We start from the raw sequence: 12743 nt of genomic DNA on the forward strand, positions 1-12743 counted from the left end.
CATCCGCAAAGTGGTTATTTGGTATCACTACAACAAGTGAAACCTACAATTTAAATCCACAATCGATGCTTGCAAACCTCTGTATAAAAGTAATGTAGTGAATGCAGGTTTGTCTTCCTTCACCTATTAGGTGAGCATACCTGAGTGGTATAGATTACTTATACCATGGCCACTCGGGATTTGCCTGATATATATGCCCATGCCCTCGGACTTGGGCATATATATCAGGCAAATCCCTTGTGGCCATGGTATAACTATTTTATGTACCACTCTGCGTGGGCAGTTCAAAGGCACCACCAGTGCCATAATTTGTATATTGCACTGCTGCAGACTGCAGCGAGTGCATTATAACTTATAACACACTGGTCGCGGTTTTGTAGACCACAACGAGTGCATTATAAGTTATAATGCACCGACCACAGTGCAGTATACAGATATTGCACTGGCTGCGGTTTTGTGCAGCATAGCACAAGTGCTGGTGGTGAAGACCACTATGACACCTCACCTAATAGGTGGAAAGACACTTCACAGATCACTCGAATTTTTTTATAGCCTGACATGTAAAGGTCGATTGTGGGCCATAACGTCACTTATACGTATAATGTTTACAAGCAGCCAATGGCGATCGAAAAAGCCAAGGCGGGTGGCCACAACTCTAGTCTACATATATATATAAACATACTTATACACCTTACTATAGTCTGGTGCCATCTTAGCCCAGATTAAACTGTAGTCCACTTCGACAATGACTCAATAAAACAAATATATTCTAAATAATACTAACCTTTACGTTCGATTGTGGTAACCAGTTTTTGTCATGCCACCAGATTCGAGTTTAGCCAGTGTGAATAGTAAGAATTAGACTAGTATTGTTTTGTAGTTTGGTTTTGTTTACTTAAACCGTCTGTTTGCTGCTTTTTTTCGCTCGAGAAAATCACTATGGCGATTATTCTGGCGCTTAGTCTATATGGCGACTGAGTGATCACGCTGACATGCTGAGCACTACATGATGAGAGTCGAACAGCGAATGCAGGTTAGTGATATAAACCATAGTGTACTAGCTTTCAATATCTCTGGTGGCTGCAGTACTGTAGAGGGAACGTCATCAGAACGTTCGGCTTGGTTACCCACAATCGATGTTAGAAACCTGACCTTTATAAGTGTTCCAGCTGTCTTGTAAGACTCTCCCCACCTATTAGGTGAGTGGTACATAACAGTTATACAATGTGCACCCGTGCTCTGCCTGTATAAACGCACTTGCCTTCGGGCCTAACGGCCCTCAGGCTCGTGCGTTTATATCAGACAGAGCACTCGTACCTGTTGTATAACTATAAAAAATACAGCTTTTATGATTTACTAACTGTATAGAGGAATTTTTCTAGTTACTCACTACGGAAACAAATAATGAATATAATATATGTGGTAAATAGTTTTTGAATAAATGAAATTAAATATCCGTACATATATTAGTTGCTTAAATGTCACAATATACATACATATAGGCAGAATTCATTTTTGTACTTGTTTGCAAAGTAGTTGTAGTTACTTGATAATATATATTGCTAAACTGGCTTTTACTGCTCCAGCCCTTCTTGGTATGTTATTTAGTATAAAAGCATGTTTATTTCTGCATGGTAAAAATGTTTTATACTGAAAGAATGTCTTGTCACATGAATGACCACAGCATTAGGATTCTTGACATCATTAATCAACAGTACAACTGCACCCATGTAGTTAATAAAGATAAAGTTAAAGTTAGGATTCCTTTACTCAAGCTTGAAACTGGCTCTATAGTTCCATGAGAATATATTTTACTGATATATGATAAGGCAAGTCACCTTAGTGCATACGTGTTATAAAACAATGGGCCCAACTTAGAATGTTATGGTGCAACATGCAAAATGTGTATTATTTTTCAGTAGTGGTTATAAATGTTGGATTTCACCATGCATGGTTCTAGATTCTTAATGAGAGAAAATTTAAGGTGGTTTAAGTACAGCATAACCATAGGATGCATAGTCACCATGCCCCTGAATTCCCAGTCAACTTTTGTTAAGTTATTATACTAACTTACTATCTATAAACAGGGGTGGATCCAGACTTTTAAAAAGGGGAGTTCCACTTTGGAATTGCAACTTTAGCCTAGCTGTAAGTTGAAGACCAAAAACAAAAAAAAAAAAAAAAAAGGTCATCACATGCTGACAATAGCTGCCCCTCACCATAGATGCCCTCACCAATTATTTATAACTAGATACACAGCTTCCTACACTGCTCCTCACAAGACTACTGTGACTGCTCTATTAAAGTATCTCGATTTGACTGCTCTATTAGAGTATCTCGAGTAAGAGAGGCTCTTTCAAAAGGGGGGTTCCATGGAACTCTTTGAACCCCCCCTGGATCCGCCCCTAATAAATGTATGGAAAGGACCTAACTAAGTATTAAGCCTGCACCTATTATGCTGGCATATTAATTTTCAGAATAATAGGTCGCCAATTTCATGAGAATAATTCCGGAATAATAGGATGGTCACAGGCATAACTTTAGAAATATTGGACGTTCACGGGAATAATCAGGGGTGTGTCTATTCTTGATTAGCTAGAAGTAAGAATTAAATTGCTAAGAATAATATATAGCTGCATGGCATTATTATTCGAGTGCTGGCTGAAAGGCCCCTAAAAGATCAATACACTCTAATAAAACTTTCAATTACTCTAATAAAATTTTCAATTACTCTAATAGAGCAGTCAGATCATTTCATGTTAGCTAACAATCTGCAACCAACATCAGAGATGTAATTGCGCTATTCTGAAACTTGTGCATCTTATACCAGTGTATCTTCTTCAAGTCTTTGAACACATTGATATCAGATACAAGAATAAACATAAGAATAATAGGAGAAGTTTTGGGGAAATTCTGGAAAGAATAAAAGGTAAAATTTTGAGTGTAATAGGCTCAGGCCTACTAGGTATGCTACTGGACTGGTACGGTATCTCCTATTATATATATGGTAGTGTGCTATGCAGCCCAAGAAGCTGGCATGCAACACTGTGAGCATATTGACAGGAAGAAAGAAAACATGATTTTCACACATATGTAGCTCAGTGATCTCTTGAACCAAATTTGCTACAGAAGTATATACCCATATGGTAGGGGAATCTACATACAAAATTTGAAAAAAAAATTACCTGGCCATTTCCAAGATACGAGTGGCTTGCCTGTCTGCCTGCCTGCCTGCCTGCCTGCCTGCCTGCCTGCCTGCCTGCCTGCCTGCCTGCCTGCCTGCCTGCCTGCCTGCCTGCCTGCCTGCCTGCCTGCGTGCGTGCGTGCGTGTGTGCCTGCCTGCCTGCCTGCGTGCCTGCCTCCTGATACATTCAGACAAGCATATCTCAGCACCTGTAGATATACTAGTCAACGTTTAATTCCTATATACTTCAGTCTAGCTAAGATGCAATTAAAGGATTTGATCATAATAGTAACTAACTTGGTAATTTAAGATTTGAAATGCATATAAAAGTAATACCAGGACACACACACACACACACACACACACACACACACACACACACACACACACACACACACACACACACACACACACACACACACACACACACACACACACACACACACACACACACACACACACACACACACACACACACACAACATCACAATCATACATGTTGTACACTAAGTATTGTATAGTGGGAAGGTTTGCACTTTCATGTGGAAGACTAGCTACCGTACAATACCTTCACAGTGCTTTGACAGTCACAGTGCATTGGCAGTCACAATGCCTTGGCAGTGCTGGTTAGATTTCAACCCAAATGTGCCTCAGTGCAACCTGAAATACTTCCCATAGTACTTTATTACAAGGCTAGTGGCAATTGAATTATATACTAATAGCCTTGATTATCTGTGTGCAGAGTGATCACCTTAACTGTGAACTGTAGGGTTACTGCGACTATTACTAACGATATGATTATGCAAGCACATAATGCTGCTATTAGCTTGATTCTTTTATTAGTTTACAAAGCAACATGTTGATAGCTGATATTCAATCAATTGATGGCTGTGTACCAGTATAAATATTCATTAATTTTACAAAGTATAAGACATTTGAGTAGGGATCATAGAAATAAAAAAGCTATGAAACAAGTGAGGTTGTCTTTTTATCTGCACCTTTACTGCAGTGTACATTTAATTCCTACTTCAGTCATATACAGCCTATCAACAGTACAGCACATATGACTGAAGTCCACTAGTATAGCCGCAGTTATAAATGACCTCCCTTGTTTCATAGATTTTATACTATCACTACTCAAATATAAAATTTCTAAACTTTCTATACCGCAACAAAGAAAAGAAAGGTGCCAGACACAATTTGTATTTATATGAATCCCAAATATCAATTACTGACGTGGCCAAACTGCTTCATTTTTTAGCTATGTTTTCCCAACAAGAACAGTACCAGAAGTACCTCTGCAATCAATTCATGCCAGTTCCTACATAAATAATATTTTGCATGATTCTCATGACAGCCAGCACTGAAGCATTGATATGTTACCGTGGATCAACACCTATATGGTAGTGGAGAATGAAATGGAGCACCAATGAGGACAGAGGTACTGTACGTTCATGATGCATGCGTTGTAGTTGAAGTGGTTTGTGATAAGGTACACCTTAGGTTGAAACTATGCCAATCAGCCAAAAAGTCAAGCCCATAGACTTAACCATAGCTGAGTTATGTTTGGCTGAAGTCAGTCTGTCAGTCAGTCAGTCAGTCAGTCAGTCAGTCTGTCTGTCTGTCTGTCAGATAGTCAGTCAGTTAGTTAAAAAGTCAGATGAAAAACTTCTATAGAACTTATTGGAAGCACTTAGGATCACTGTGGAAGCACTTTTGGGTTTGATTATGTTTATAACTAATCCACCAAGTTGTTGTGAAGATAAGGTGAGGATGATGGCTTTTCGTAGTGATATTCTAGTGCAAACCTTTATGATCCATACTAAGCAGTACTACATACTATACTGTCTGATTATGAGATTTATAATATAATTGAGAACTACATGGTACATAGGCATGCAGAGATTCTATCAGATTACACAATTGTTTGTTGCAGTTTATTCTCCCGTATTGTTATCGTGACAACTTTGAACATTGCCCTGTACTGTATTGCATATGGACAAGACATCAGAGACATCAAAATGTATTACACTGATCATGACATTGGTAAGCTTTTTATGACATTGTGCTGTACGTATGTGCTTGTTGTTAATGTCTGTGTCCAAGAATATTCGATGAGTCACATAGTGTGTTTAAAGAAGTATATGATTGTACATGCACAGGATGTACTGGAGGTACATGTACAGCTACTAGCTATGTATACATTACTAAGTTTAAAATAAAGTATTTAATACATCCATTTACAGTTATACTTCTTGACAGTGCACGTTTGTGTGTGTGTGTGTGTGCGTGTGTGTGTGCGTGTGTGTGTGTGTGTGTGTGTGTGTGTGTGCCCTGCTCCAGGAAGATTTGCCTGCACAAGGCTCAAGTGCGTGAATGGTGCACAGACACCCTATGGTTCACTGACCAGTAGCAGCTGTGTTTTGCACAACTACTGTAATAAAAACCTCCTTGTACTCATCTACGTACATTATGTACATGGAAGGATTAGTATAATAGCAACTTTAAGATAATTAGCAACTGAAGAGAAGGTGTCACAATTGTAACAGTACCCTCAAGTCAGAAATGAGGTTTCAATTCTGTCATCTAATGTTGACTGTGTAAAGTGATTTATGCTTCTAAAATTAATCACAACCATCAGTCAACTCTATAGCATGACTCATGTTCTATAAGAAATTTATATAGAAGTTGTTTATTGAAAAAATTAGATATTGCACTCAATGCCTACATATGTATCACTTTTGTAACTATACATACAATTTTAAGTAGCCATAGTAGCAGTACTAGAGCACATCATTACTTATTTCCTATAGCTTACTATTCTGATTTCTTCAATGGGACATTTCATCTCGGTAGATCATTTCTATCACACATTGATCATGATACCATTGATCTAGTGAGTGTAGAGGAATATGTGATTGTGGTATGAATTATTATATGTAGAAATTAGCCAGAGATACTGCTAAAGGTATAGAGAAGATAGAGGAAGGAAGTGCCTGGGGATATTTTATTATTCCTGAGAACTACACTCAGAAGTTTATAGAAAGGTGTGTAAATGTTACATTGTTGCAGTGATACAATGATATCCTGAGGTGAAATAGACTTGTCACCGTGTGTGAAGGTGTAGACGCTGGTAGTCCTGTTGATCCAACTGATGTGGATGGAGCTGCCATTGAATTAATCCTTGATGTTACTAGTAAGTTGGGAGTGCTTAGTGATATAACATGTGACTGTTTCAGCAAAATCTAGACTTGGTCCTCCCACAGATACTAGAATACATAATGGATTGGAAATGCAATGTATTTTACGGTTACGGACTCGGTATGGTCACGTGATTTATGGCAATGTTACCAAGTGTGCAAACTACAGTTATTCTTAACACTGAGGCTACTATTACATGTATTATAAAGTGTTAAATTATTGCTAAAGGATTCAGCTATTTATTGGTTTGTGACTGAAGGTTAGTCGTTTCGTACAATAGAAGGTGTGAAGGAAAGAATGCAAAACTTGTGTTTAAAAACTAGTGTGGGGGTTTTAGTGTATAGGGCGTATTGCATACGAAGTTCTAGAAGTATTAAACAGTTTCGCCACATTATATTGAGTGCACATAATTATAATTTAGCTCTGTACAGCAGTTACTTTCTGTAAGCGAAGCGAAAGAATGGCTACACGACAGTAGTCGTTGTGGGGGTTTTCCTGGCTTTTTGAAAACGGGTCTAGCGATACATGCTATAATATTAAAGAAAAGTTCATACCTTCGAGAATGCAAATAAAATATGAATGAAGTGAACAAGATATCTGTTTTCGAGAAAATTCTGGGTGAACTCGACAAAAATGTATTGTGCCTATTGAAAATGCTGCTGTATCCCATAAACGTCATCACATGACTGTACCGAGCCCGTAACCGTAAAATGCATTGCGTTTCCAATCCATTATGTATTCTAGTATCTATGGTCCCACAAGCATGCAAATATTGGAGAGAAAAAAACGAAATTTAGGAACAATTCATAAAATTACGCATGCTACAAAGAAAAAAATACAGAACTTTTTGTTGGGCTACACTCAGAGAAGAAATTGATTAAAACTGTACAGCATCTCTGCTCATTTAGAGTTTGAAAATCTTTGTTTTGTTTCTGTAGCCCCAAAAGGTATGTGTTTCATGTGTGTTTGTTTATGATGTGGTAATTGTCAACAAGATTGTCATCATTTCTTATTTATTTATTTATTATCAAAACCCTTAAGGGTAACAGGCTAATGTACAAATACAGTGACAATTATTACGTAAACAAGTGTGACCTGTATGTTTCTATGTCAATTTCATGTAGATCAGGGTTAGGTAGAGAATTCCATTCAATAGTTGTCCTGGGGGAAAAAGGTTACAGTAAATTTCTGTACTGGGCTGGTAGTGAAAGAATTTTAGTTGATGACTAGCTCTAGCGTTTGGAAAAGATGGTGATGGCAGGTAGTGGTGGAGAATGATAAGTAAGCTGTTTACTAGTTTGAATAAAAGGATTAGTCTACTATTTATATGTCGATCTTGTAGAGTTGGCCAATTTAACTGGTGTAGGATTGTGATGATCCTGTCACGATGGTCTCTTTGCCATGGATTGTTTGTAACAAACTGTGCAACCCTATATCGAGTCAATTGATTGTATTGTGAAGGTAAGGGTCCGATATGGAGAAGCAGCAATCAAGCATTGACAGAACCAGTTGTTTATAACTATACTCACGAAGATGTCTTGGAGGTTATTATTACGTTTAAGGAATCCCACTGTGCAGTTGGCTTTGTTACAGAGTGTTTCAATGTAAGAATGCCAAGATAATTTGTGATTTGACTTATTTCTAAATATGAATGTTGAGAAACAGTGTTCAGTGTAGTACCATTTATGGTATATTCATAAGTAGTAAGTACTTTGTGTTGTTTTAAAGTTACTGGAAGAATGCTACATTTGGCAACATTGAATTCCATATGCCAATGTCTTGCCCAAACTGTTAGATTATTGAGATCTTGCTGAAGAGTATCATGGTCCTATGGTGTGTGTATCATTCTAGAAACTAGGCAATCATCAGCAAAGGGATGCATCTGGCTCTACTTCTTCTACTAAACCTCCTTCATACCCACATGTGCGGGGCTAACATTATATCTTGGCTGATGTGCTAATCCATGGTGAACAATACAGTACTTATATTACCTGTCTGATTGTGTATGCTACACACTTTTATTTTTCACAAGGTTTGGACTTCTCATCAAACCAAAACCTAGATTTACTTTCCTTCATGATGACTTGGCAGCATTGTTTAAGTCCTTTAGAGTGGCCCTAGTTGAGTAGCCACAATTGCAAAAAAAAAAAAAATTAAATCAGCAGTAGGGACCAGTCTATTTTGCTTTTTTTTCCACCTATTTTTCTTTCCAGCAATTCTTTTATTTTTCACCTATTATGCTCCATATTTTGCTCAAGAATTATAAATTTTGCTCAGCACTGATCTTTGTTAATTGAATATTTCCAATTGCAAAGCTACAGTTTTGCCTTAAAGTGACTGTTCTATTAGAGTATCTCGATCAGCAATTACTTCTAACATATAAAGCAAGAAGCTAGCTAATATTGCTTAACATGTGTGACTGTTTTATTAGAGTATCTCGATTGTCACTTGTTGTTACTGTAACAATTAGCTGTGCATTGTCGATATTTTAGTGCATCTGACTGTTCTATTAGAGTATCTTGATCTTTTGTGCAATTTTTATGTCCACTTCACAAAAATTGCACCTATTATGCCAGCATTTTGCTCATTGCTTTTACCCACCCATTATGCCAAAAATTTTGCCGGCGAAATCGACGGGTCCCTAATCAGCAGGGTATTTTACTGTCTTACTAACTATCTGCTACTAACTGATGCCTTTACACCAGTGTAACTCAAAATCATTCCCTTATTATTCAATTTCACTTGGGCGTTCCCTTTCTTCTCAGCACCTAGAATGCATTCCCCATGGCATAGGCAGTGGAAACAGGGTCGGAGGTTTATTGGACGATGTCTGCAAGAATAATCAAGATATTCTAATAAAGCAGTCAACCACAGTCACTTTTACATTTCTCTTTAAAATCTGTAAGTAGCTAGCTTAATATTTGTTAATATCATCTAAACTGTATTCACTCAGAGTTTCTTAAATATGAAAATTTCCCTGGGGGCCAGCTTCGAGACCCCCCACAAATAGCATACGTACATATCTGCTTAATGCTTTAAAGTCCACTTTGTAAATTTCATTATCATAGTTGGCCCTTGTACTCTTTGGCCTACATGCTCCACTGCCCCTACCTCATGGACTGAACTTTGTCCTCCTTTTTGCTTTCAGGATAAAGTACTGATACACAGTATCATGAAAATGGCTTCACATGTCATCTACCATGCAGAGGAATCATCAGTACATTTCAGTTGAAGGTATGGTGTGAAGAGTACTTCACACCATACCTTCAACTGAAATGTATAATGTAAATGGATTGGTTTTAGAAAAGTTTCACACACTGTATTGTTTTTTCATGTGTAGGGTTGTGTATTGAGTAAAACAGAGCCAAAAACGACTACCGTATAGTGGAAAATTGTGGCAAATTTGCATGGATTCTCCTAAATTTTACTCACCATTTTTCTAACGCTGTTCATCAGTGAGTGAATATTGGTTACAGCAGCGAGTGGTTAGCTTCCGCTAGCAGCCCATTGAATACAGTATGGTAGGTATTTTTCTGTATTGGTAAAGCACTACTTTGTCTTATAATCATTATCTGTAAATAAGAAGAACAATGATTTGTGTAAAATCGTTCAAGACTCAAAGTGAATTTATACGTAATTGACTTAAAATACAAAAGGAAGTGAAATCCATGCAAAAACAGCCAAGCTGTAAAAAAGAGTGCTGCCGTCAAAATAGTGGGCGAAAGAAATCAAAGTTGGTGGCCATGAACGCCACCCCATTATCATTAGCATCATTGCAGCCATTTCATTGCCACTACTTTTGTCTTCCAAACACTTTTCATCCAGGCTTTTGAAGGCCATACCCTTTTATACAGTTTGGCTGTTTGCATATTAAATTGTTTAGCGTAAGTGACCGATTATTGAACAAGGTTTATACTTTACTTCATAAATATCTCCTAGAAAGCAGTATCAACCTTGAATTTTCACCTGGAGGTAGTGCCTTTCATCTCACACAAGTTTGAGCAATAGTATCCAATTGGTGTCCGTGTTATGAGCGGATTTCTGCATTCCATATAATACGAATTATCGAACACCGGTAGTTATTATCGAATGCCCAATAATTTATGTTGATCAATTATTGAACGTTTTGCACCTTTTCTACTTTGGCAACCTCAGTGTGATCTACACACTCTTAATTATTATATCAACGTGTTAGGTGAAGTACCATGATACTGTAACTGAAGTATAGTTTTGATACAAGCATACACCTGTGAGTTAGCTACAATGGCGAATCGTTTAGTGCTAGATATGTACAGTTAAAGATCAGCCCACTACAAACAATAACAGTCTTATCATCCTTGTTTACAACAACCCCTTCTGTACAGTGTTCGTGGATACATCTTTCACTCAGGAAATGATAAACAGTTGGCCAATTCTGCCACCAAAGTCACGCTCGAGTTGCAGTTCTTTCAAGGTGATCCCTGTGTTATTTTCCTTCATTTCTTCATCAGTGATGATGAGTATCAAGACTGCTGTGATGTCCACATATAAACTCTAAAGGATGGAAAGCTCATTAAGAATAGGCTACACTATTGGAATTCTCCATATAAACACCTTACGAGTAGACATCTATATGGAATAATATTGTAAACTTCTGAATACGTTACGTGATTTTAATGTTCGATAATAGGTACCATTTGATAATAGGTCACTTACGCTATGTCTTGAGCAATTTTTCTCAACTTTGGTATGTGGTTAATCATACTTGGTAACTCCATTCTAAAACTTGTATCAACAGGATAAAGGAGAACGGAGCTATATACATGTGTGTGTAAATCGAGTCATTTTTCTTATTGTTAATAAACAAACTGGTGTGGTACCCTGCAGCTTCTTGAGCACCATGACACATACAGTGTACAGTAATTGTGTGTCTTGACAAGGCTGTATTTTGACGTTCACCACATTCCTAATTGTGTGTATAGGTACACAAGTGTACTACACAATCAATGATACACTGACTGATGCCGTTGTGGTGGGTATTGTCTCCATATCAGCAACTAGTGTGTTCAATTTAACAACATACCTTAGGAAATGAGAAATGATTTCCTCAGGAACACTTCAATTCCGGAGTTCTACTTCAATCCATTACTACAAGTATGTGTATAGTGTAGACTACTTCTTGTAAAATTATACCATATTACACTGTATATATACACTAGGTTAACAATTCTGTATACGGAGGACCTGATGTTGACTATACTGACTATGTTACTCCAGGCCTGATTGCTGGGTAAGACAGTTTATGATGTTGGGTACAAGTTAAGGAGATTATTGTATGTAGCCTTAGTGATGTACACATTACAAATAGCTGCACAACTACTATTACTAATACTACAAATGAGAAGATGCATTTGCAAGTCTAGGACTATCCTAGACTTCCAAATGTACGTATATTACAACTTGGCAATTGTAGTAGTAATAGTAGTTGTGTAGCTGTTCGTAATGTGTGCATCAATCCATTTGAGAATGGCTATAAACAATTACTACTAAGAATAAAGAGACCAGTGTAGTCAACGTGGAGTTGGACCATGGCTGTTTGGACCACTAGCTCCCAAGGATGTAAAACTGTAGGTGGTGGGGATGGTCCTGCATCTGTACATGTACTACAATTCATCACCTTTGCCTTAATATCATAGTTAATCTTAGGCCACCACACATACTATAGTGGCATGCCAAATTATTCATACATAGTGCACCTTTTGAGTAGAATGGAGCCTTATATTGGGGACAAGGAGGTGCAGCATATGTACAGTTACCCCACATCAACACATTGTCTTCCAAACTTAGCTCATGTTTTCATTTGAACAATAATTTGAGGGAATCATTATGGTTTTCCAAATAAGCAGGCCAGCCAAACTTTGTGTAATGTTTCACTTTGGACAGGATAGGATCTGATTCCAAAGTTTAGCTACTGTCAACTGTCGAAGAACGACACTGCAGGAGCACCACAGCAGCAACTTTACAGAACTGACTGATTATAGAAAGAATAAATTCTGTACAAGCACAACTTATAGGTACAGAAGTAGATTGTTCTAGAAATCCCTAGATCTGATATACAATATTATAACTACGTTTATTACTGTAATTAATTATGGAATAATACAATTTCGTAATCGTTCATTACAACACTCCTCCTTGATTTAGTAATTGTTTAATTCAGTCCCAATCTTCCTAGATTCACAAACTGAGTTCTTGGTAACTGTTTGGTAACTGTTTGGTAAATATATCAGCAAGCATATTTGCTGTTGGACAGTGAGACACAGTAATTGTTCCAGTCTGTACTGCTTCTCTAATGAAATGATGTTTGATATCACTATGC

The 12743-nt window shown here is 37.5% G+C and overlaps 1 protein-coding gene across 2 annotated transcripts in view; it reads left to right on the forward strand.

Annotated features, from left to right (window-relative positions):
• LOC136238967 (ABC transporter G family member 20-like) overlaps positions 1 to 12743 on the forward strand; it is a 73609-nt gene that overhangs the window by 34248 nt on the left and 26618 nt on the right. For both annotated transcript variants that reach the window (XM_066029689.1, XM_066029696.1), the window contains exons 10-16: positions 5121 to 5230; positions 5998 to 6080; positions 6128 to 6231; positions 6286 to 6380; positions 11347 to 11396; positions 11453 to 11518; positions 11584 to 11654. In XM_066029689.1, the coding sequence (XP_065885761.1) occupies positions 5121 to 5230; positions 5998 to 6080; positions 6128 to 6231; positions 6286 to 6380; positions 11347 to 11396; positions 11453 to 11518; positions 11584 to 11654 (579 nt within the window). The remainder of the gene's footprint in view (positions 1 to 5120; positions 5231 to 5997; positions 6081 to 6127; positions 6232 to 6285; positions 6381 to 11346; positions 11397 to 11452; positions 11519 to 11583; positions 11655 to 12743) is intronic.

The sequence above is a fragment of the Dysidea avara genome, chromosome 1 (genome assembly GCF_963678975.1).
Source record: "Dysidea avara chromosome 1, odDysAvar1.4, whole genome shotgun sequence".
In the NCBI taxonomy this organism is placed as follows: Eukaryota; Metazoa; Porifera; class Demospongiae; order Dictyoceratida; family Dysideidae; genus Dysidea; species Dysidea avara.